General features: G+C 34.8%; 2 protein-coding genes across 6 annotated transcripts in view; one reads left to right on the forward strand and one right to left on the reverse strand.

Moving 5' to 3' along the window:
- The window catches only part of LOC577439 (F-box only protein 3), a 28,744-nt gene extending 19,096 nt beyond the window's left edge, over positions 1–9,648 (reverse strand). Inside the window, exon 1 of the mRNA XM_030995227.1 lies at positions 9,489–9,648. The gene's annotated coding sequence lies outside the window, so the exon portion shown is untranslated. The remainder of the gene's footprint in view (positions 1–9,488) is intronic.
- LOC577377 (intraflagellar transport protein 88 homolog) lies at positions 11–26,725 on the forward strand. Of its 5 annotated transcripts, none has more exons than XM_030995224.1 (26): positions 11–131; positions 1,265–1,374; positions 2,167–2,232; positions 2,913–2,936; positions 3,630–3,668; positions 4,385–4,450; positions 5,057–5,120; positions 5,548–5,620; positions 6,324–6,414; positions 6,887–6,991; positions 8,378–8,480; positions 8,920–9,034; positions 11,037–11,268; positions 13,088–13,158; positions 13,567–13,753; positions 14,206–14,362; positions 15,514–15,630; positions 16,240–16,348; positions 17,001–17,151; positions 18,074–18,242; positions 18,772–18,837; positions 19,214–19,320; positions 19,870–19,927; positions 20,859–20,867; positions 24,174–24,308; positions 24,708–26,725. In XM_030995224.1, exons 2-26 carry the CDS (start codon positions 1,285–1,287, stop codon positions 24,827–24,829), a joined length of 2,526 nt encoding a protein of 841 aa, XP_030851084.1. In that variant the 5' UTR covers positions 11–131; positions 1,265–1,284; the 3' UTR covers positions 24,830–26,725. The 5 variants fall into 5 exon arrangements, with proteins under 5 accessions (XP_030851084.1, XP_030851081.1, XP_030851085.1 ...); XM_030995221.1 differs by lacking the exon at positions 20,859–20,867 and adding an exon at positions 22,137–22,202; XM_030995222.1 differs by lacking the exons at positions 11–131; positions 20,859–20,867 and adding exons at positions 153–284; positions 22,137–22,202.
- Positions 26,726–26,962: the final 237 nt, after the last annotated feature.

Below are 26,962 nucleotides of genomic sequence, written 5' to 3' on the forward strand. Positions count from 1 at the left end.
CGCATTGTGTGCATTAGCTATCGCGTTACGCCGAATCCTTTGAGCAATATGCCATTGCATGCTGGGAATAAATTCCATCCAAATAGAGGAGTAAGAGAGCGATCCTGAGACTACAATTTCAAGAAATATTGGTACGTAAAGTTCATTTTCAAGGCTTCCATCGGTTATTTATCAGAGAACATCATTCAGCTCTATGTATCGATAGTGGTATATTGCAAATGCACTTCTAGGTCAAAATACACCCTTCACACTTGACGTGTTTCCATGCCCACCAGCGACGCTAAGTAAGTACATCACCCTGCTGCGGACAGTACTGCCGAGACTCCCGGCGCAAATGCTCACTACGTCTACGGTCTTGGTGAGGTCGTGCTCAGCTCGCCTAGCCTGATCTGAGCGGGTGCAGCTTTTCTTCACACAGAGCTGAGCTGCGCTTGAGCTTGTTGAATCGAAATAGAAGCAGAAATATGATACCACTACACTACTATTTATTAATGGAAAGAGGAGCCTACATGTAACATTACCCAGAGACAAAGTTTTTTTAACGAATTGGGTGTGAAATTATGAAAATATTGACAAAAGATTGGCACATTTTGCATTCTTTTGCGTTCGTTCTGAGAAAAAATATGAACGTACCAACAAGGGTCTGGAAATTTTGAGAGCAGATGGCATCAAATTTAAATTTTATGTAAAAAGTGGTACCCACTGATTGTAATTGTAATGAAATTTTGCCTTTCAAATATCTTAGAATCTATATTTGATTGATCGCTTTCACTTTCAGTTTCAGATTTTGAGATCACGATATCTCCAGAATTCTTTGACTAGAAAATCTATAGGTATACATTTTCTAGTTGCACCAATTTGCAGTCCATTTAGTAATTTTGAAGTAAATGAATTTGTGTAGAATATGCATGAGAAATCCATCATCAAATATCTCATTTCCTAATATTTAGACCCTACTGATCTTTATTCTCTTCCCTTTCCCCCTTTTTCTTTTCAATTTGCAAGTGTCTTTAATTGCAACTTCTTATTTTTATGCATGATGCTACTCAGGCTAGCCTTGGGTAATGAATATAAATGAGACAATTAAGAGAAAGAGAGAGAGAGGGAAGGGGGTGGGGGTTGGATGTCTGTAAACTTACAATGGTTTTGTGGACTCGTGTCCTAGCTAAAACCCAGGTCAGGTCTACATGTAATTTATTGAAAACACTTTCACAAGAAATGAACCTGAATTACAATATTTTCTTGTTGTCTTCCTTGATTCCAGACAGTTGAATTATAAGCACAATGGCTATGCAGAACCTGCACCTCGCTGGAGAGGATGAGGATGAGATGTACTCTGGCTACAATGAATATAATCCATTCTTTGACACAGAGGTAAGAGTTTGAAAGACATGGTTAAACTATTACCTACAGGAATGGATTGGCTTCTGTATTTAGCCTTTGAGAATGAGGGAGTTCAATAGTAATATTTTAGATATAATAGTTTTGTGTGTTGCCTTAGGATGATGAATATTTAAACTACCAGGGGGTGCTTCACAAAGCTCCTAAGTCGAACTTAACTCTAAGTTGGACTTAAACATTACGGAGAGCCATTTGTAGCCTTAAAATAAGATATATTTAAAAACGAACATTCAAGTATTTAGACTTTTCATTTTATGCCTTTTAAAATAAGTTTTTAAAAATATTTTCAAAGATGCAAACAGCTTTCCATAATTTTCAAGTCCAACTTAGAGTTAAGGTCGACTTAAAATCTTTGTAACTCCCCCCCCCCCCCCCCCCCCCCCCCCCCCCCCAGAATGCTTTTAAAAAGCAGTTGAATGAATCATGGCTTTGTTGCATGGCCATTTTTTTTAAACAGAAGAATATATTATAATCATTTTCATTTCAGCCATATAGGATATTAAATCTTTGAATAGAACAGGGGCTGATAACTGTACTGTAAACTTTCTGTTTGCACCCATATATTACACTTATGTACATGGTTACACTTGGTTGCATTAAACATATTATTCTTTTGCCAAAGAGTATGAATAATTGCAATGTGTACATGTCTCCTACATGCAAGACAATGCTGGGCCATAATTTAATAGAGTTTATGTGGATGTATTTTAGATATTATATATAATTGGAAATATATAATTATTTATTTTTCTTTTACCACTGCAGAATCTAGAGCAAGATGAGACATTTCAGAAGACTGTACAAAAAACAAGTCATGGACGAAGACCACCTGTAAGTTTGAAATCAGCAACATTTATGCTCTCACTCTCAACATGTCTAAATAATTGTCCTTACAAGTTGTTTGATATCCCTCTGAATCTGCCCATAGAGCTTTAAATTTCTAATTGCGTTCTTTCAAGTATTTTTTACCACACTTATACATTCTATGAGGGTCCTTCTGGGATATATCTGGGAGAGAGGACAAAATTATTTACTAAAGCTGTAGGTTATACCCAAGTCACACCAATGAGACCAACACCAGACTAACATCAAACAGAACAAGATATTACCTTACTTTGAACAGTGAAGAATTGGTTGGTTTGTAGTTGGTTTGTCATTGGTTTGCTCATGTGACTATACATTCATTCTTACAATCTTTGTTCTTGTACATCTTGTTGGTGCTCTTCTAACTGCATGAAGATTTTATAATTGACTTTTTCACCTTTCATATTCTATTCCTTTACAATACAATGTACTGTAGTAGTACATGTATGTGTAACTCTCTTCCCCCTTTTTATAACTTCTTTAACTTTGTCACATGATTGTTTTAGCTCAAATTGCTATTATGATCCCTACTTACTCTGTGCATGCTTTGTAGCTAAGTGTTTTATGCTAAAGTATAGACTTTCACCTTTCATCTTTATCTTTCTGATATAAACCATTTTATCTCTGCATCTCAAACGTTCGCTTAGATGACAGCTATTAGGCAGGGTCAGGTGAGAATTTCCCTCTTGCATTCTACTAATACCTTAAATGGTTAAGCTGGATAAGTCAGCATGCAGGCTTACATGTACACTAATTCACTCTGTCATAGGAGTTGGTAATAGATTTATGATAGTACTAAGTCCTTATATCGCGTCGCTACAGGAGAACATACAAGAAAGAAGAATGGATTAAATACTGGTAGAAGAAACGTTATTGATCGTGAGAAGTGGTACCAAGAAGCCAATTTACTGAAAGCATTATAGATAATTAGTACATATAGCTCAATAAGCAGCATTCACACTAGCGACCCCTCCCCGTGAAATAGTCATAATTATCCTGTGAAAAATAATAATAATTATCTTATGAAAATACAAAACAAATCATCAACATCATCTCGTTTAAACTACTTTTTAAATGTATGTGTTGTAAATTGAAATTTTCGGATTTCATTAATCTGATATTTACCTGCATATTCAAGTGCTGTGTGATCGTACTTTGTAAACAACCAAAGTTACTTTGATACAATTTTCCACACATTAAAATTACTTGTTTAGTGTTCATATCAACAATATATTAGTTGACAGTTTTCAATAATTTTCTCCAATGTAATTGGTAAGCCTTGCATCTTTTATTAGCCAAATCATTTTTTGATGAAGAAGACCAATTGAAACATGTTTTTGTATAATCTGATTTTGTATTCACAGATGGGTGCACAGAGAGGCATCATGGGAACAGCGGCAGGGGTAAGTATAAAATGTTTAGCTAATCCTTTAACAACATAATGTGACTGAGCATTATTATGAAACATTTTAAACTGTAGTATACTATTACATTCATATGAAGTTTATTATAAGGTTGAGTGTACATGTATTTCCAGGAGTCTTCATAAAAATTGGTTTCAATTAACAGGCCTGATAAAAACCCAATTTTTTTTTTCTTCCTTATTTGATCCTGTTTTTCCTGATTGCCCTCTTATTTTCTCTATTCTTCCCTTATTTTGCCCTATTTTTTCCCTGGTTTTGTCCCAATTTTCTTACTCGAAAAGGGGGAATGTTGTTAGATGCCATTTTTTCTCCACGAATCCTTTTTTTTTTTTACTCAAGAAGGACGTGGTTGAGGGGAAAACAAAAAACCCATTTTTTTTTAGTGCTCACTATCACCCCTGATTAAAAATGAGAGAGTGTGACAATTCATGTCCAATACAATGATAATAGCAAAAAAAAATCTGAATCATTATCGAGATGTACTTCAATTGAAGAAGGGTAAACAAGGTAAGCTCTTTTTCTTTTTGTGCTGTTCTGATAGCCGTAAAGATAACTATTCTCCACAAGTATTCAGATTTTTGTCAATAATTGAATGGCATCAATCTGAAATTGGCAAGGATCTATTGTTCTGCTATTGAGAAGAAATTTTCTTGATTTTTACTTTTCCTATCTCTCTGTCTCATTTCTTCCATCAGAATCGTCTCAAGACTGGTCTCACATCATCAATGGGAGCTAGGCCCATAACAGGGATGGCACCGCAGGTGAATTTTTGATTCCCTTTTTTTCCAGCCAATTCTTGGAGAATATGGGTCTTGAACTTAGAAAATACAGCTGCATGAGAACAACAAAATAAAATAGCAAAAAACATGTACACTGGATAGTGAAAAAGTAAACCTGATTTTCATAATATTTTGAAGTCTATAAACAGGGGGGGGGGGGGTAGAATATTTGCCAAGATCTTTTGGTTTATAAAGTGCCCATACACATTTGACAAAATCAACAATTTCATTACTTTGTATACATTGATGTGGTCTGAGACCATGGAGATGAAGTCCTTCAATGATCAATGTTTTGTCAACCGATCTTTTTAAGTCTCGAATTGCCGATTAAGATTATATTCTCTGCGAAGTACAACAGGGAACGGTTATCTTTTAATTCTTTTAAGAAGATGCTTAAACGTTTTTATGAAGTTGAGCGAGTTCTTTCTATCAAACGCAATAAAATTTGTTGTATTACTAGATAAATGGAGACATGTCCAACTGATGTAACAATCTTTGTTTTATCAATATTGTTCAAATCTATTGTTTTGTTCTTGCTCAAGAATGATTGAAAACAAAAATTATTGTCATTCTCTCTTCTCTCCTCAGGATGGCAATGTTGCTAGACCAATGACTGCCGTCAAAGCAGCAGGTTACTCATCAACAGGCAGAGGTAAACTTATTTTCCTTTTTGATAAATTATAGGGAGCTAATCATTGCTACAATGTATGATTTAAGAACTCAATGGTTTCTTCTTTCTTATGCAACATAGCCAAACATATTGCTGAAATCACATGGTACTCAAGATTACATTATCGTGTTCGTTGTTTTATTGTGTATACTATAAAATGAATTTAGAATAGCAAGAAATTCAAACAAAATGTGCAACCTTCTTTGTAATAGTTTATCTTGAACTTGTGAAAGTGATCATTTTATTTTGGTGGTCATTTCTGCGAAACAATGCACCTCAAACTTTAATTGACAAGCTAACATATTTTTACAAATCTAAGCACATTACAAATATTCAACTTTGTGTTTGAAATACATTTTGCCATATACTAAATATCTCTTTTTGTTTTGTTTTGTGTACCTCTATACAGGTCAAACATTTGACCCCCTGGGCCAATCATCAAAGGGCCCAGCCCCACCTCTGGAGACCAAGAATGAAGACTCGTAAGTTTTAATACTGAAGTCATATTCTTTAGATTGTACACATCATCATTGTATCCTTTCCTAAACCCTCTTTGCTCTCAATTTACAGTACTCTGTGTATTGTTCAAGATTTAAACAAATATGTTTATCTTGCCCTATTCACAGTTTATATTCTCATCTTAATAATAATAATGTAATAATATTCCGCTTTTATGTAGCGCTTAATGCATCTACGGTGTCTCTAAGCACTTTAAAGATATATTATTACCCCGGTCATTGGATTCAATGCTTGCCTGCACACATTGTGTGCACAATCTCCACTCAGTGGGGAGTATTCCAGCCAAAATTGACACTCAAAATAGCCCTATTCATAGTGAATAATGGTGACATATTGTGTTTATACATAATTTACAATGATGGCATATACATGTACATGTAGTTACTTCCCAAAATGTCAAACAGTTTCTTTTTTGACAAAATCCCAGAGTAATACTAAAAATTATAATTGTATGACTATTCACAGAAATGTTAGAGGACCTGTGTGACCATATTGAAAGCAGCTCAAACATTATATTTATCTCACATATCAAAATTTGGATTTAAAAAAAATTAATCAAAGGTTATTTGTTTCTCATTTTACTGTTATTTTTTTTACCTTTCCACTCATGTGGTAGTTTCGTTTTCATTTATCTCTCATTTATTTCATCTTTTTTCCTATGCTCAGGGCTGAAGAGAAAGTGAAGCAGCTTGAGAAACAAGTGAATGATCTCATAGAAGAAAGCTGTTTCGCTCACAGTAGAGGAGAATTCACCCTGGTAAGAACTTGCTCCCATTTCAAATGTCAAATTTATATCGGATGCATTAGAGATATAATCATAAGAACATATTACAATAATTATGCAAAGGCTGGAAGCATTGGCTTCAATGCCTCCATTCAAGTGAAATAAGATATTTGCTATGCTTGCTATCAAGAAGTAACATTATGATTAACTTCTATTATGTGACTTTGCTTTAGTGGCAAATGCCCCCCCCCCCTTCAAAAAAATAAAACAAAAAACAAAGAAAGGAAAAATAAAAGAGAAAAACAATAAGAAAAATATGACTTTCATTTTATGGAAAAAAAATCATCATGATAAGGAGTACACTCTACACATTGTATATAAAGTAGAATCTGTAACATTTATAATGCCAACACATCTTCAATTATTATCTCAAGAGAATCATCACTTTGTTATGCAGTTTGACTTCAACCTAAATGATTTTTATTGTAAACTATTTGTTTTCCAGGCACTTGATAAAGCAAAGGAGGCTGGTCGACAGGAAAGGCGGCTTGGTTCAGTCAGAGACCAACTCAGTAACAATGAGCAGGTCAACTTAGACTTGACGTACTCGGTAAGAACCCTCTACTGTTTGTATTAAGGCTGCGACGGGTAGTCGAATGCTCGAGTACCCGCACGGTTGACAACTACTCGGGTACGATTTCTTGTACCCGAATATTCGGGCCGCAAAAAAGAATAATTAAAAAAAAAAAAAAAAAAAAAAATGTCCAGGCCCACGCTTACCCGTGCCAGGGAGAGCGGCGTCCACTGGCATGGTACCGTCGGTAAAAATGTTTCCCAACTCAAGCACTGTCAAACTCACCTTTCAGAAACTGGGACCAAATGTCCAGATTTCTGTTTGGACTTGGAGGAAAATGGATTATTCTGCCATCTTTGGTTTTTAAAACAGCATTGTTTACTGTTATTATTCTTATCAAATCGGCGCCTTCAACTGCAACTCATAGTAAAGTTGCATGCGTTTTCAGCGAGGGACCTGAGAAACTGCCGAGTGGTATGGTAGTGGCAAAAAAGAAAAAAAAGAGAAAAAAAATCCAAAAATTTAAAAATTTAAAAAAAATCAATTTTTTTTTTTTTAAAATAAAAAAAATTCAAAAAAATTCAAAAAAATTCAAAAAAATTATAAAAAAACATGGCGTCTGAATATTCGAGTATTAGCCTGTGAGCCTGGGAGTGTACTCGGGTACCTCATTACACTTGTGCACAGCCCTAGTTTGTATCCCAGTATTCAAAATAGTGAAAGGGATTTTACTTTTATAATGATGAATTGACATTCTGCATTTTGTATTTGTATAGGACTAAATTATGTTCCATCAGGATTCACCATATATTTCTGTTTAACAAATAAAAGGATGTGTTATTTTTAATGAGACCTTTCATATCCGTCTAAAAAATGCTGCTCTGATCAACAAAAGAAGGGAACGAAATGTCTTGCAAAAGATTGTGCCAATAATTATATACATTTTGAGTTTAACTTTATTTGGAATATTAAGCAAAGCATTAATTTAGAAAAAACAATATATTTATAGTTGCATTTGGTATCAAGTGTAAAATACTGAATATACTGTATTATACAACTCACTCCAAGATCCTAATCAATTGATTGGTCATGCGCGATCACGTGTGATTCATTTACCGAGCCTATTGCACTCGTTTTCGTGAAAGCCTTATTAAACTAGAGATAAATTTGTCAGCCATATAATCCTGAATGAATTCTTTTTACATCAAATAACAAGGATCTAGGAGTTTTGTTGTATAAAACAAATGATGCATGTTTTGTATACTATATTCAGTAGTTTACACTGGATACCAAATGCAAGTATAAATCAATTAAGACATACATTAATGGCAACAATAGTCATGCATATCCACATTTGTAGTATAAAAAATTTTGTGAGCTGAATTATTGACATGATCATTTTATTTGTATTCCTCTTGACAGGTCTTGTTTAATTTAGCCAATCAATATGAAGCTAATGAGATGTTTACCGAAGCCCTCACCACCTACCAAGTCATCGTCAAGAACAAGATGTTCTCCAATGCCGGTAAGTACATCATCATGGCGGGGTAGTATAATGCAGAGGTGTTGTCTGGAGAATCAGATTCTGGATTGACTGGACCAGGCACAAATCCTGGCCAGTGGATTGTACAGTCATGTTCTTTCCTATAATGAATCTCTACAGGAATTGGCCACAACACGGTTTTAGGACAACACTTGAAGATGTTTACAGACCTCATCTATTGTCGAGAGTCAGTTTGAATGCAACAATGGCCATCTAGTGATAATAAAGATGTGCCTAGTCATCTAATGACGATGGAAACACAATTAATCTCAACAACAACATGAATTTTTAAAAAGAACAAGATTTTCCTAATCAAACACTTAAACACTTGATCGTTCAGTGTAATGTCTGAGACGTTCAAGTCTAATGCCTTTGTGGATTCTTATTGCTCAGCTTACATTTGATTTGTTTCCCTATCCAGGTCGTCTGAAGGTGAACATGGGCAACATCTACTACAGGCAACGCAACTATCCCAAGGCCATCAAGTACTACCGTATGGCCCTAGATCAGGTGCCCAATACACACAAGAGATTGAAGTAAGTCCAGCAAATCTTCTATGTCATTATCACACATGTCCAGGGCATTGTTTCATGAAACCTTCATAAGTACAAGGTCAAAGACATCCCATTGAAATGTGTAAAATACTATTGATACGCATCTCAGGTGGATGACCATGAACTTGCAGTTATGATGTTTTTGTGAAACGATGCCCAGAGGTATTTGTATTTTGTTTGACTAGATTATATTGCTTGCTAACTCAACATAACAATAAATGATGCCAGAATACAAATTATTCAAAGTTAATATAAATTTGGTGACATATCATCACTGTTTTGGATTATAAAACTTTCAGGTAAGAGGATTTAGGATAATTTCAGCATAACAATGAATGATACAAAATGTGATGAAATGTCAAAAAATGAGCACATGTATGTGTACAATAATCTTCCATTTGATAAGGAGCTAGTATTCTATGGTCCTATGACTTACCGCACAATGTCGACCAAGAAACTTGACGGGCATTGACGATAATTCTCCAAGGTGCAAAGATTCAATCCACATTAGATGCAATAATACAGTAAAATCCTCATTTGCATTGATGTTTCCAAGAGTGATGACATTTTCCCAGGCTCTCTGAAGTTTCCTCTCTTGACAAAAACTCTGCCACTGTAACCTTGTAGTAAAGATTTTTGTTGTCTGCCAAGAATCCCTCCTTCAATTCAGTAAAGTCTGCAATCTCTGGAGCACTCAAACCGTGATACAAAATCCTTTGTCAAGTAATCCTCAAAGTCCACCATCTAAAATTAAATTACAAAAGTATAACATACATTAAAGCTCATGTTACAAAAAAGCCATCCAAGCAATAATTCAATAATCAGTAGCTGTAGCCTTGACATTAGAAGTTATGAATAATTCACAATCGTCCATGAGATTGAGCGAAAGCATAAATCCCAAACAGTCCATGACATATGGTAGTCCTAAACTGGCATTACAATTACAAGATCTATGATTCAGACTAATAGAACAAAAATAGACCTGTTTACTAAATACTAAGTTTTATGCATACGTCTTGAACAAAAGTTTTGCTTGACAACATAAAGCTTGACTGACATAGCATCAACTAAAGTATGCAAAGTATATTCTTTCCATAGATATGTTATTGTGCTTAGCAGGTGAAATAAATAGTAACTGGGATTCTGGATAGAAACATTCATTGATTGAATTACATTAGTAAACATTAGTATTAACAAACAAACTGAACAGCAGAGCTGACAGTTACTTTCATTAAATGACATGGAAAGCAAACTATTAAATACAAAATTCCTTAGTGCATGAATAACAAGTTGTTTCATTGATAAATCACAACAAACATAAACTCCTCTGTTTCACAGCTCAACACTACTTGTCCACTTTACATCAAACAAGTTCATTTTGGAGATACCAACTAGATATTCATTTGATAAAAGAATAGCAATGAAGACATACCAAAATATCACTTACAATCTGTTTGGATAAATTCTACTTCAGCTGGAACAGCAGGATGTCTACCCTGACATCTTGGTGTTTCCCTCAAGCTCAGCTCTGGTTAGCACCGTCCATCAAAACCATGCCGCAAAACCATGCAGCAATCTTGCAGCCCAAACACATGCAAAAACAAAATGGATGCACCAGCCAGCATCCTCCATGCCTTGCCCTAGCTTACTTGATACTCAACCAACATTGCAATCTATTTAAAACCACTGTACCTTAACAATCACAAAGTACTTGATATGCAAAGCCCCAGCTGCTTGATGCCAAACCATGCAGCCTGGTAATTTATTCAGAACCTTCCTGCCATAACAATGGCATTACACCTGCAAGTGAAATCCATGCCCATTCCTTAGACAGTCAGCCCTGACAGAATAGACCACTTTACTAACACATTCAAATTTATGGATGTTTCATTTCAATTGTTCAAATTGCCAGGTAAAGATTTGTATTTTCATTTCATCTTTTCACGACTTTCCTCATTCTTTGCCTACCCCCCTCCCTCTCCAGGATGAAGATAATGCAGAACATTGCCAATGTCTTTGTCAAGATGGGTCAGTACACCGACGCTGTCACCTCCCTGGAGCACATCATGGCTGAGAAGTCTGACCATGCGACAGCCTTCAACCTCATCCTGTGTTACTATGCAACGGGAGACAGGGAGAAGATGAAGAAGACATTCCAGAGGCTCCTGGGAGTAGAGCTGAACCTGGATGATGAGGACAAGTACTTGCCCCATCCGGTAGGTCTTGATGTTTTTTCCTTTTTGTTTATCTCTCTCTCCTTTTGTCTTTTTATTCTTCTCTTATCTTTTTCTATAATTTCTTTTCCTTGCTACTATTAGTGATCTTTTTATTCTTTCCCACCATTCTTTTGTGTAACCTACATAGAAAAAAGGAGAGAGAAAAAAACTTTTTTTTGTCCTCTCTCCTTTTGTCTTTGTATTCTTCTGTGTTATCTTTCCCTTTAATTTCTTTTCCCTGCTACTGTTTGTGATCTTTTTTTCTTTCTTTCCCATCATACCTTGGTGTAACTTACATATTCTATGATTTCCTTTTTAGCAGAATGTCTCAATTTTGACCGCATCATTTTATTTCATGCAAATGGCTGCTTAATTTTCTTTGCTTATAGCTTCATATTAATTTTTAAAAGTTGAACATATTTTGATCACAATCTTTCATGCTAACTGTGCTGTGCTGATCTTCTTTACCCAGCTGTAGGTTCAATGTTAACATACTATACTTCTTTCTGTCACTCTGTCAAAACCAGCAAAGCATTCAAAGTGCAAGTGTGGAACACTAATGCTCCATATTTCTCTTCAGTAATGTAGTATACCAGGAAATAATATATATTTTCTTTCAAATGAATTTGCTGGCAATTTTTTGTTCTCTATAGCATGTAAAGAATCTGTGCTCTTTGCTTGTGCTAACATAACAATTTTTGCTGCCCACCAAACTCAATTCCAATTGAAATTGAAATTGCTTCTCAGCCTTATGGGTATGATCGTGTGTAGTAATTGATGTAACTTTGCACTAGGAGGCGTGTTAACTGACTACTATCGGTTTCAAGTTTTTAGAATCAAGGCCTTTGTAGTTCTTTTTCTCCTCTCTTGTATCATTTTCTTTGATATATCTTCTTTATGTATCTCTTCTTCTATTTCCTTTCATCTTTTGAACTTAAAAGGATGAAGAACTCTTTATACCTGAACCGGTGAGTGTTAGATAGAGTTGGAGCCCTAAAGCTTTCTATAGGCAGATGGCTTTATGAGCTCCCCCAAAATACATTGCACCTAGTTGCTCGGGAAGTATCTAGGCTTCCATCTGCCCATTTGTTTGTTCCTTATTTTTGCAATTATTGCAAATAGTATCATGTGCTCATTATATTTCTGTGTTTTCTCATGATTTTCTTTTGTTTAGATTTCTTTTGTTGTTATTGTTTCTTGTTTATTTTATATTTTTGCTGACTGGCTGCATGCTCCATCACCTTTCTTTCCTGTTTAAAGCCTTCCATACTTTACACATGTGCATGCTTTTTCTTGTTTGACATGCATTTAAGAATTTGATGGAGAAGATTCCTAATTCAGAGTTAGGTTTACACTTAGTTTATATTTCATCTTGTGACCAATCTGTCTATGACTTTCATTTCAATCATTCTGCAACTTTATCCCAATTGTGGTTAGAATCATTGAACCATGATTGATAACATTCAGACTGTTAAAGTCAGAATCTTATCTCCTTCTGTATATGAAACATTAATCTTAAAATGCTTTTTGACAGGTTGTTAATATCAGCTTCCATCAAATTTAGACAGTGTACATTCCAAGTACAATAAGGACAGATCCAACAGTTATAAAGAAATAATTATTATCAAACATCAGAACATTTATGATATGACAACAAACTTTAAATCAATTTTAGATTTACTTCCTGCCCCCCCCCCCCCAAAAAAATGAAACTGTGAATGTAAATGTATCTTTTAATCTATGAACAAGTTCTTTTCCCCAATCCTCAAGCATCTTTATGGTATTCTAACTTCTTCTTTACCCAATCCCTCTGTTTTAGGATGACAAGCATGCTAACATGATCCTGGAAGCAATCAGGAATGATGGTCTCAGACAGGCTGAAAGGAAAAGGTAAGTTAATATTATAAATCAAAGCATTCAGGATTGAACAGTGCCTGATCTGAAGTGTATGTTTATTTGAAAGAAAAGAAATGCAAACACAATGTAGACTTTTTGAGAATTAGGTTCTCATCAAGGAAAATGTCTTGTCCCTAAAATGAATTATGTTAGGATAAAAATATACATTAGTATAACAAGATTAGGGCTTGCATTACTCTAGTGTAGTTGAAATGGGGGATGCACCCTTGGCCTTGCTGGAAAGCAAAAAAAAAAAAAACATATGTATTTTTATTTAACCTTGTTTTACACCCTTGCCCAAATCACTGTGAGCTATTGTTGCATGAATTCTATGAAATCATACATTTTATTGTACATATGTATGTTCATCATAATTTCTCTTCTGGTAATCTATCTCTTCAGGAAAGCAAGTATGGAGAAGTGTGTGATGGCCGCAGCCAAGCTGATAGCGCCCTCTATAGAGCAGAGCTTCTCTGCTGGCTATGACTGGTGTGTAGACTGTGTCAAGCAGTCCAACTACATTGACCTTGCCAATGACCTCGAGATCAACAAGGCTCTCATGTACCTCAAGCAGAAGGAATTCAATCAGGTATATATGCTTCATTGCTGTACAATTCAAAATGGCTGTTTAATTGATGAATTGAAGAATCCTGCTGATTCAGATTCAGATAAATGCTGACTCTGCATTTTATTGATATAAATGTATACTATACCGTACCCTAACCTTTCCTTATATCCACATAAAACCCATTCACAGCCCAATCCTAATCCTATATCTTTGAAGAAATGCAGCTCAGAGCTAATGCCACTGAGCTTGCATCAGATCACTGCTATGAACACTCAAATATTTTACTTTTCAAAGGATACTATATTCAGGGATGCTAGTTATCTGGCTCTCCCATGACCCTGATACTTTTCTTAGGCTTCATACTATAGGTCTCCAATATGCCTGGAGCTCTTTTTAGGCTCATTAGGTGGGAAAGCAGCTGGCACCCCTGTCTATTCTACATTATGTCATTTTATCTTGACCCCTGTTTTCAGGCTGTGGAGGTTCTCAAGACCTTTGAGAAGAAGGAATCCAAGTGTGCTACCGTGGCCGCTGTCAACCTATCCTTCATCTACTTCCTACAAGGAGATGTAGCCATGGCCGAGAAGTATGCTGAGGTTGCCATGGCAGCAGATAGATACAATCCTCCAGGTGAGTGAACATCAGAACCATGTCTTCTAAAGAGTTATGTTTGATCAAGAGTCCTCCAATCAATCACAAACTTGTAAACTTGTATGGATGGTTTTTCGGTAGCGCGTACTACTAAGTTAGTCCACACTTTTATGGAGTGCCTGTTGCCAACTCATTTACCCTGTACAGATTATTTTAATCCTTCAATGAAAAGTGTCCAAAAAATAATTTTGCAATGAAATTGATTATCTTCGTCATGAATATTGAAGGAGGTAGTTGAAACCTAGCATTCTATAGAAAGGTGAACTAAAATTCTTGTTTAGTCTGGACTTATAGTCCCAGCTTAACTTATGAGAATACCACCCTATCTCTTTAGTACAGAGTTGTTATATCAAATTGCAATCAATTTGAATCAATCACATTTCTTATGAGATAGGGTCAAGGGTTGAGGTCGGGATGTAGTTCGTAGAGAAAGCCATTCATTACTTGTGTTTGTGTAGATTTGAAAACCATCATCTCTACATAGGAGCTTTACAATTCAATATTACTTTATCAGTTATTGGAATAGTGATTGTATACAATATGTGCTCCATCTTCATTGTTTAAGGCATGTTGTCAGTTAGTCACTAAAAGTTTGGCAAACAAATTACAGTATGAGCTTTCAGCATAGTGCCTGATCAGTATGAAATAGGTAATGTTGCCAATTTTTACCAAAGGACAAAATAATGTGCCATATTTTGCCTCAGAATATATTGAAGTAGTAGTGCAACCTTCTGAATCTTTGTGGATTCATCCTTGCTTGAATAGTAGCTTTGGACTTTGTGATGAATAAATACTCCTGGATAGTTGCTACTGATTAAAAATTGGCCCTCAGTCCAAATGATAGAAATAAATATATATCACAACAGTGGAGTCTTATATAGTCTGCCACTCCTGTCTCTTCATTATTGTTAACCCAACTTTAGCATGGATGCCATTATAGTGCTCAAGCTTTATAAAGAATACATTTTTAACAATTAACTATTTACCTCACCTTGGTGGAGTGTGGTAAAATTTAGATTAATGTCGTGCCAAAGGACATTGGTGCCGTGACAGGGGTCCTAATAACATCAGTCGTAGCAAAGAAGCTCTTTTCAAGTTGCTTATGATTGTTCTATCTTGTCTTCTTTCAGCCTTGGTTAACAAAGGCAACTGTGTGTACGTACAGGGCGATCTTGAGAAGGCCAAGGAATGCTACCAGGAAGCACTCAGAACAGAAGCATCATGCACAGAAGCGCTCTATAATCTAGGTGGGCCTCAGTACAGAAAGTGAATCTAGAAATAATTGAACTGCTTATGATAGGATGTACAGAATGTACATGACTTCTTTATTAAAAGTTCTCTCTCTCTCTCTCTCTCATTCAAAAAGAAAAAGCAAATGCTGTCAACCCATTACCAACAGGAAACAGGTAGCTCCTGTGTTAAGCCTACAAGAATTCAGTAGTCAATGGTTTAAGTAGAACCCACATCGGAACATATTACTTGCATATCTGTATTTACTTTTTAATTCAGGTATATTAAATATATGTCCACTATGATATGCTGCTACAATATTGGTTCAGTTCAAAATCTACAGAGAGGTGAAAAATTACTAAGTAATAATATTAGATGTGTTCATGTTGACTAAGTGTACATATAGTACTATTAAAGTCGCTCATGCTTGGGTATATAGAGGGCAGCACAACTTTTTACACACATGAGCCAATTGGCTCAGTATTATGTAGTAATTCCCAACTTGCCTTCTTCACGAACGACTATATACGCACGCATGAACATCATGCAAATTAAACAAATAAATGTGGTTGGAATTTTGATCGATAAATCTTGTAAATTGACTCTGTTTTATTATTTAATTTCAGGTCTTGTTAACAAGAAGCTTGGTCATCTGGAACCAGCGCTGGATTGCTTCCTCAAACTCCATGCCATACTCAGAAACAATGCTGAAGTTATATTCCAGATAGCATCAATGTATCCTTCAATAATGATACTCTGTTGGTTCATACCACATGTGATATGTCAAAACAGAGGATGTTTTTTTTTTTTTTACACTGGGAATAGTGCTGTATTTAAATAGTTCCATCCAAAATTACACTCAGTGCTCTGTCTGGTATTCCTAATTCACTCTTGTCTTCAAAAAGTGTATTGATGGCTTGTCATGTCTGTCTGCTTTGAGTTTGGATTGTCCCATTGGCCATCCTTAGATTTCGTAGCTAGGTTAGCCTTTTAAATAAGAGCTAAATTATGCTGCTGGTAATGTAATTATAATTTTACTTTCAGAATTTGAGAATAGAATACCAGGATGATGTTAGATTGAGAATTTGAGATCCATGAATTTCCATAAGTACGGCTGTAATATAGAATGGGAACCATTTTAAATTTTGCTATTCTAAAGGGTACATTGTATTTACAACCATAATCGTAGTCATGTATATATATCTTATGTTAAATCTTTCATATGTTACCCCCCAAAAAGTTGGGTAATGTTGGCCAAGGTTGTTCATGTTAATCAGAACTATTTATAATTCCATTCATCTATGAAGAAAACCATACTGCCTACACTGCACCTCTTCCAAATTTTTAAAAGAGCCAAACAATTTCCTTGACCTTTGTCGCTGTATAGCAACGAGATGCTAGAAGACATTCCTCAGGCCAGTGAGTGGTTCATGCAGCTCATTGGCATCGTGCCAACTGATCCTGGTATCTTGTCCAGGATGGGAGAGCTCTACGACAATGAGGGCGACAAATCACAGGCATATCAGTACCACTTTGAAGTGAGTATTATAGCCCTCTTGACCTTATATTAGGGCTTCATGATATTGCAATGTTAAAAAATAAACAGAGAATATCGTAATATTTTAAATTTTACCACCGATAATACAACATATTTATCTCAAACAATGTTTTAAAAAAATATTGTCAATGTTTATCATGAAAGAAATAATTATTGGTACTGTGAAATTTTTTGACAAACAGAATGCTATGAAATATCTGACAGGTCATGTTATTTGAACCTAGTTTGGTCTGATCTAACATGCTAGCAAGACTAGCAGATGGGAGAAAGTACTTGTGAATTTGTGTTGACACTGGCAGTGCCACAAATTGCTATTTCGGTGCGTCATTTAAATGAAAATAGTATTTCTGGGAATTACATGTAAATTATATTGTCATATCAGTGATTTTACAGCTTACAATTACAAAGCCAAATTGTGTAATATCTTGGAAACTTGTTCTATAAATTTGTTACATAATACCAGGGCCTCATTTCACAAAACTTGTCATCAGTGACAAGTGACAGTATTTGTTATAAGCTAGTGAAATCCTTGCTTCTGATTGGTTATCAGCAGATTTGTCACTGATTTTTGTTTCGTTTGTCATTGAAAAAAGAAGGCTGTGTGAAACGAGTCCCTGGACCCTGTCTCATAAAGAGTTGTTGATTATAGGACTGTTTGTTGAATGGGATCAATCACAACCTTAAAAGAAGAAGTCTAGAGTAAAAAATATCTGGGGCCATTTTCACAAAGCTTTTTTTCAATGACAAATGACAAAAATCAGTGACAAATCTGCTGATAACCAATCAGAAGCAAGGATTTCAGTAGCTTATAACAAAAACTGTCATTTGTCACTAATGACAAGTTTTGTGAAATGCCCCCCTGATCTTTATAACAATACCCAATTTTGTTATCCCTCATGCAGTCGTTCCGTTACTACCCATCCAACATTGAGATCATAGAGTGGTTGGGGGCATACTTCATTGACTCTCAGTTTGTAGAGAAAGCCATTCATTACTTTGAGAGGGCAGCAGTCATCCAACCCAACCAAGTCAAATGGCAGCTCATGATAGCTAGCTGTCATAGGAGAAGCGGTAAGAATCAACATTTTGAGTGTTCGGTTTAAATTATCAAAATTCTTTGTGAGGGAAAAATGATTTTATAGGGTGTATACGATTCAATGCATGTAATAGATCAAGGTAGATAACTTACCACCTTGAGATTTATTATATTTAAAAAAATATTTAAAAAATTGTGAACATTTCTTACTAAGTAAAAAGCTTGGACTAGGACAGCTTGAGTCAAAAGAGAATGGAAATTTCATGAGGAGGGCTTTGTCCAACGTCTGAATGAACTATAGCCTGATAGATAGATAGATAGAAAAAGCTACTCAATACAATTCACTATTGAAGATGAAAAAATAACTTAGTTTTCAGCTTTCAAAAGACATGTCTTTAAAATCTAGAAATGTTATAAATATTTGTTCTATTTAAACATGACACAAATTTTCATTGGAATATTTGAGTGCTCTCTTAGTCAATTAATAGTAAAGTGGCACATCGTCCCTCCATATATGTTCATGTAGATAATATAACAATGTTTTTCTCCTCGTTTCTAATGCAGGAAACTACCAGCAAGCCTTGGAAACATACAAGAAGATTCACAAGAAGTTCCCAGACAATGTAGAATGTAAGTGGAATAAAACCCATAATCTATTGTCACTACTCCCTAGACAGTATTATGGGATGTAGATGAGGAGGTAGCAACAAAACATAATTTCTTTTATTTTTATTTAAGTGGACAAAGATGATTGTAGCATGACCAATGAATAATGGTTCAAATAATTAACAAGTACTTTGATGGCAAAGCATTGATGTCTGTTGATTGTCAGCAAGTAGATTTTGTAACCTGACCAAATTCTGCATAATTCATTTTTAATTTTTTTTAGCATACATGTATATTCTTGAACTATATGCAAGTAATATATGTCAAGTTCAGTACAGTGCATACAATGTAACAGAGTGTTGTTTTGATGGCAATTATTTTATCAATTTTCTTTGTGCAGGTTTGAAGTTCTTAGTACGTCTTTGCTCTGATCTTGGGCTAAAGGACGCGCAAACGTATGCAACCAAGCTGAAGAAGGCAGAGAAAGCTAAAGAACTCAAAGAACAGGTTTAATAGATTTTTTATTTTTTTGGTCATCTGTCTATCCTGTTCTTATGGATTTTTAAAACTCTCCTTTGACCATTTGTCCTACCCTGTCCATCTCCTCTCTCTGTTTTTCACTCTCTTAACTATGTCTACCCATCTTTCTCTCTCTCTGTCTGTCTGTCCCTCTCATTCTTTTTCAGCCAGTGAATTCCGTTTATATTTTCCTTTCATCTGTCATAGTACATGTGAATGGATTATTTTCATTATTGCATAAAAATTGTATTTCCCAAGTGCTGTATAGAATTATTGTCATGATAATGTAGGGCCATTTTACTTCAACATCTGTAATATAGAGAACCTTACTTTCGTTCCTTTTTACATTGACAAAATAAAAAAGTTCCACGTGACAACAACCTTTATGGAGCAATATTTTAAAAAGGTTTACAACAACTGGTGCAAGAAAAGTGTGAAATGAATACATGGTATATACATGTAAACTAAAGACCAATGTTGATGTGGACCAATGAATTAAATGATTAAATCAGAACCTTTACTTTCTATTCTCTTCAGAGAGCCACCAGTGGTAACAGACGTGGTAGCGGTCGGGGCGTTCGGCAAGGAAGTGCAGGTCAGTCATTACCCTACACATGTCTATCACATTCCTCATGTTTATGCTTTACACTTTAATATACACCCAACACGTTAATACCTCATTTTATGTTTAAACATAATAAAATGTAATTACTTTTTTATTGATGTGATTAATGAAGTAACCCCTAAGGGGAGGCTGTGCCAGTCAGTCACTCAATATCCTCATTTTGATAATACAACTGGGCATTCATCCATTAATATAAAGTATTTTACAAATATGTAAGAATTGATTGCTGTGGTTAATCTATCATTTAGTCCTTGTAGAAATGTTGATTTCAATACACATTTGATTTGATTTGATTAATTGTCCATTTATTAACTTTAATACTTGATTCACGAACTGCATCACTACCAAATTTATTGTAAAACATAAATTAATAAATCATTAGTAAATTTAAAAGAAAAAAGGAAAGGATTAACAAAAGCAAGGTATATCATTTATCATCTTTATTCAGCTGAAAAGCCAAAATTGAAGAATTCCGAGCAAATATACCCATCGCGATACAATGTTTAAAATATTGCAGAAAATAGTGCATCTAAATGTGGAGCTGGCATAATTCATTTTGTATATATATTCAAATCTGCTTGATAAAGTTTGATCTCTATTTCGTCAAAAACAAATATCCATTGCATATATTTCATGTATTTATCATAAGAATATGTGTCTGATAAGAGAACGTGCTAGATTCATTGTTTCTACTGTCTCATAATAAAGCATGAAAATAATGCAGCTTTAAGCATGAAATGAGAACTTCAAAAATCTTAACAGGCTTGCTCTCGATAGCATGAGAATTGTCTCATGGATTACACTTAAAAGTTTTGAGCATGTTCTTCAAAGAAAATATTTCAAATTCAATAAATCATATTCTATTTTGTATTTTATTTTGTTTTTTGCTGCTATCATGTAGACTTTAGAGGTGAGGGATGTTCCTCATGAAAAAGGAACCAGAAATATGCACACAAAAACACTTCTTTATCTTTGATTGTATTTAACTCCACATTTGATCTTTTTATTTGGCACAGTCGCACATCCCTTGTTCTTTCAAGGGAGTGGGTTTTGGGGCATGTTGAATTTCTTTTATGTTGTTTGGGGAACTGGTATTTATTTTTTAAGAGTGATAAAGCCTGAGATAAACAACATATACTTTCCAAACACTTTCATATCGTTTTGCAATATTATTATCTCACCTCACTCTCCTTTGACCTACACTGTATATAACGTTGATATATAAGAAAGACTAAGCAAAAGAAAACTTTAGGGAAGATGTAAATGGAAAGCAATCCTTGGTTGCCGTTTGTGAAAATAGTATCCCTTTAACAGGGAGAGTTTTTATGTTAATTCAAACAGTACCTGCACAATAACTACACTGTACTAACTACATGTATGATTTTTATCCTGAATGTAGTGTAGATTTTTTGTTCACAATGATGATTCATATAACAAAACACCCAAGTATACCATTATTGAATTGTATGTACTACAATCCATCTCGAACTGGTCCCTTAGCAATTGCCAAAATAACTAAATGAATACATCCTATATACACCTGTTAATTTTGTTATTGTACAAATAAAACAAGCACTCACTTCAACATGTACCTCATCTTGACACCTATCTTACCTACTATTACTTCACAGATACAACATTTATCTTATCACATATCTTACCATATCTAATAATAGGTGTAACACATCTTATGCAAGCATTGTCATTTATATTATTCTACCATATAACCGATCACTCACCCATCTTACTCACATGACAGTGACTGCTCTACATTCAAGTGGTGAACCATTGCATGGTCATTTCATTCCTCACGCATCGAAGCTAAGATGGAGGGTTTGGTTAGGGTCGCAATCAAGTTTAATCAAATGTTGCAGGAGCATGTGAAGTATAATAATAATAATAATAATAATACACAAGATTTGTAAAGCACCTAATGCACTTGACAATCTAATGTACAAGGTGCAGCTTGTGCAAAAGATGAAATAAATGATAAATAGACAAAAGTACTAGGTACGGACAATAAACAGATATTTCTTAAGATTATTTTTTAACACTTCACCAGAATCAAATATATGTAATGAGTTCATCCATCCACCCCACCCCTAATTCCAATATTAATACCTACCTCACACCCTTTGCACTGGTTCTGTGTGTTGTTGTTCTTTGTATGGTGAGTCAGGTTCAGAGCGAACTGGTAGTGGCACGAGGAGGGGTCTGGAAGACGACCGCCTCGATAGCCCATCTGGTAAGTTTTATTGTGGGGTAACATGTATAAATCAAGTGTAATAGTAGTAATACTATCAAGCGGTAATCTGAAAACGATGTTATCTTTTATGTTGGGGAAAACAATTTTAATTGTCATAAAAAACTAATATTTCGCAGAACTAACACTGACCATTGGTGCTTGTGTAGATGCCTCTTCAAACTTTGCGCCAACGTAGACATTACCCCATGACTTTTCTGAATTTAGAGTTATTTGGACAATTAACAATGTTTTACTAACATGAAAGATAACATCGTTTTCAGAATACCACCCTAGGCTCGTCTTATCTATCCAGGTTAGAATCATTATCAACCGTATCGATATAGGTCTGTGTTCATCAGCTCGAGTTTGCCAAATAACCTGCTATTTTCAGACTCGGGATATTACCGGCAGCTCGAAATTGCATCTTCACCAGACCGATACGCTCATCATAAACTAGGACTCAGACGGGAGCAAATTAGCCGGAAAATATTTGGCCCACTATATTAGACCGCTATTTGGGAAAACGCAGGATATTTGGAAACAAGACCAAATGATTGGCTAATTTGCGATCGGAATATTTATTTGGCAAACTTGAGCTGATGGAGACAGGCCATATGTTGTTCTTCTTGAGAGCCTTGTAATCATATTACCCCTCTTTGATAGCTACCATACTAAGGCGCTCAAGCTTGTGAAGAATGTTTTCATACTTGGGGGGAGGGGGGAGGGGGTGTTTACATTGCTTTGATGCAAGAATGGCAAGTGTAGATCAATGTAGATATTAGTGCCATGGCGGGGATTTGATCCCCATAACATGACCTTTCCACTGGACCACAACCTATTCAAGCCAAGTAATCCTGCATGTTGCTCAGTAGCTATGACATTGCTTTAGCTTTTGCTCAGTAGCTATTTAAATCAAATGTTAAATGCTCTACTAAAAATCCACTCACAGTTTCTTTTGATATAGCAGCTCATTTGACCTTTATTTGCACGTGCATACTCTTCCTCTGCCTTCAAAATTTGAACATTGGCAAAGCTATGATTTGAAAATGCATACATACAACCTGTGCTTCTTATAAGAGAATGTATATATTCCTAAGCTTGGCAAATAAGTTTTAACCTAAACACACTTCATAACTTTTGCATAGGAAATTTATCTTGAACAGATGTCATTATAAATTGTGTCTATCAGTGGCTTGCATGATCACATGCTGAAATTTGTAATAATTATAATTATCATTATTACTATTATTATTATTATCATTATTATTATCATTATAAGTATTATTATTATTATGATCATTATTACTATTATAATTATTATTTTTACTATTATTATCATTAATACATGTATTATAATTTAATCTTTGGAATTTACACATCATTACTTTTGCTCCTATTCTATCACAATCAGCACTTGTGTGTTTTAGATTTAGTACTTTTATTACTTTATTAACTTTCCTTCAATGAAATAACATTCTTTTGGTATTGTATGTATTGTTGTTCTTGTGATTTACTGAAGTGCAGTGTGTAAAATAATGTTATTAATTTATTTACTGTCATTTTGGGGATTGACTGAAGTGAAGTGTACATATATGTTGCCCTGTGCAGTTTTCTTTTAAGGCTATACATATCTAGAAAAGGAAAATAATTATTTGTATTAGTAAGAAGACTTTGTCAAAATTAAGTATAGGCGTATTATTCATTTATACAAGTATGTTTATTCATTCCTTTTGCCAGTTTCAGTTATGTAATTAGATACTACTGTCCTTTTTTTTCTTCTTTCCTTTTACATTAATCAATAAAGGGAAATTAAAAAAGATTTGTTAAGTGCCAATACCAGAAGAAAAAAAAACATCAACATAAGTAGAAAAATGTATAATTGTAGAATAGTGTTCAAAACTGCACTTTACATGTAGATCTTTAATGAGAGAAAGTAACTAATAGTTGAAATACATTGCCTTGTTTTAACAGATTCAGGAAGGGGTGGCAGTGGAACAAGCAGTCGACAGAACAGCGGGCGGTCAAGCGCTCGTCGGAGCAGCGGTAGGATGAGGGCAGCATTACCTGAATCGAGCGGCGTGTATCAAGTAGAGGAAAAGAACGTTGGTAAGTAATGCTCTCAGAAATTTGTAATTGCTTCAGCTGTATTCCTTTTTTTCTTCCTTCCTCTCTTTTAATCAACAATTCTTTCTTCTCAATACCCTTCTGTGCCTTAGAATAATTAAGATCATTGGTGGTGCACTGTGAATGCTATAAATATTCATCAATTTGGTTGGAGGTTAAATGTCATATATATTTGTCTTTGCCATATTCCTGCAGTTAGAATTAGGGTTATTCCATTCTTGACTCGTTATGAAAGCAGTATTTAAAAATTAACAGCAGAATAAGGAACGCTGTGTTCATCATACTTTAATACCTAATCTTAGACTCAGGGGAACTCTCTTTAAATTCTTGCAACACTTTGACCTTTGACCTTTATTAAAACTTTGTATTCCTTTTAAACAGATGCATCATACATTGATCCCTTGGGCCCATCTGCAGAGAGACCCAAGACCGCAGCACGGAAGAGAGATGCTGAAGATGAGTTTGGAGACGAGGAACTAGGAGATGACCTCCTCCCAGAATAGATGTAGTCTTTTATTAAAAGCTAGCTGGGATGAAAGGATGCCAGGAGCCCGTTTCACAAAGCCTTTTTTCAATGACAAATCTGCTGATAACCATCAGAAGCAAGGATTTCAGTAGCTTATAACAGAAAATTTCATTTGTCACAAATGACAAGTTTTGTGAAATGCCTCCCTGGAGTAATGATACATCATTACAAAAGATAGACAGTTATCCCCCCCCCCCCCCCCCCTCCCCTCCTGTTAGTAGCTGTTCATATAACACCTTTCCACTGCATATAAAGTGTCTGAAATGTTTTTCATTGGTGAGGTCTGGCATTAACACATTGACTACTGAATTATCTTGCTCCCATAGGCTTAATACAGCGACCGCCCAGTTACAGTTAACTTTTTGGAATATGTTCAAGTTTGATTCAAAGGTGTGATAGTGTGAGTTCAGTTATTGCATAGTGTCACAATAGTTACTGTTTCATTTGTCATTTCATTTATTATCAACATCTGTATGTTTCCAGACTCAGAGTTATCCACTGGGAGTGATAATTTCATATGATGGGGAAGTCTGCTTATGAGCAGAAGAGACAGACAAACCAAACATGAATTTGTAACTTACAACACTATATAAAGTTTCATGGGATTTCCTGGAAATGGACAATCTCAAACTGATGTGAAGAAGAGCTTAGAAAGCATGAAATAGACTAGGGCATGGTAATACTATCTGATTTTGAAGAGGATTGGGGAGTAATCAAACTCTAAAACAAATAATGTCAGGATATTTAAACATGAAATGGAATTCTACCGGAAATATGATCAATTATCTAGAAGGAAAAAAAGTGATATCGTGGAAATCGAATGAGGGGTTGTAATAAAATTACCACCTAGGAAGATTTTTTTTTCCATCTAGATAAATATGGCCATGCATTTGATTTTGTCAGATTGGAAATATGTCAAGAGTTAAGAAGAATTTATAACAATATATTTATTCAATACAATATTGGTTTGGTAAATAATTTCTATATATTTCAGACCACTTTATAACTTCATATACATTTGCTATTTACATGTCAATAGTTACATTTTGTGGAGGCAAGTACTGTACGATATGAGGTGATACCTCTATGATTGGACTCGAAAAGTGTATTTGTCAGCACTGAAAGGACAGTATCACTATGTCACCTTGAAATTAAGATACATGTTCTTCTAGTCGTATACAGTTCACCGTTTTATTTATTATAGATCAGTTTAAATTACAATTATTTTTCTCATTACAACGTTTCTGTATTGAAAATGAGGTACAATTTAACTATAAATGAGTGCACAATGTTAACAATATATAATTATTTCAATATATGATAATACTGCTGCCAATTTTAACACTCATGAGTATCAATTGTTTCAAAATTTTCTCCACATTTGTATGTACAACCTGTATTTGAACACATCATATGTGATAAGACAGTGGGATTATTTTAAGTTTGAATGAATTGACCCACTGTATGAATTAGATGATTAATGGCTTAAAACTTGGGTACAAAATACAAATCTTTTTCCACATTGAAAGTTTTTGAAGAAAAAGTAATAATTTGATACACTTTCCCAAAGTCTCTGCATAAAGAGTTACTGACATATGTCCAGTTATTTATGAGAAGAATTATTCGTAAATGATGTGTGGAATCTTTTTGTTGTTGTTATATTACTAGCATCTACTAGCATGCCTAGCAGCTCTGTATTCATTTCCTACTGAAGTCAGTCTATCTTAAAGTGTCATGAAATATATAATTTCATTTGTGATGTGCGTGTGTGACGTTGTATAGTTAGAAAATAAGTTCTATCTTATAGATCCTGTTTTGTGATTTAAAGTTGTATAAAAGAGATATTAAAAAGGAAAATGTTACTATTGCATATGTAATACAGGTTTATAAATGTAGTTTTATTTGAGTAAGTTTCATTATGTGTATCACACTATCCCCCACCCCACCCCCTGTATCTCTCTCTCTCTCTCTCTCTCTCCCATCTCATTTGTTTTCTCTCCCTCTCTTATCTGCTGTTCCTCAAAGAATTTGTGTCTATCTAAAAAATCATTCTTTCCTTTCGTACATGTACCTTTTTAGTATTTTTTACTCTCCCTTTTTTCAAATGATA

The sequence above is a fragment of the Strongylocentrotus purpuratus genome, unplaced genomic scaffold (assembly GCF_000002235.5).
Source record: "Strongylocentrotus purpuratus isolate Spur 01 unplaced genomic scaffold, Spur_5.0 spur5_scaffold_21, whole genome shotgun sequence".
NCBI classification, from domain to species: domain Eukaryota; kingdom Metazoa; phylum Echinodermata; class Echinoidea; order Camarodonta; family Strongylocentrotidae; genus Strongylocentrotus; species Strongylocentrotus purpuratus.

What these genes read in the sequence shown, in the direction of transcription:
- LOC577377 (XM_030995221.1), top strand. Translation starts at nt 1,285, where the DNA reads ATGGCTATGCAGAACCTGCACCTCGCTGGAGAGGATGAGGATGAGATG. An exon ending in AGCAGAAGGAATTCAATCAG is followed by an intron (nt 13,754 to 14,205) that starts GTATATATGCTT and finishes CCCTGTTTTCAG; the next exon opens with GCTGTGGAGGTTCTCAAGAC. An exon ending in AGAAGCGCTCTATAATCTAG is followed by an intron (nt 15,631 to 16,239) that starts GTGGGCCTCAGT and finishes ATTTAATTTCAG; the next exon opens with GTCTTGTTAACAAGAAGCTT.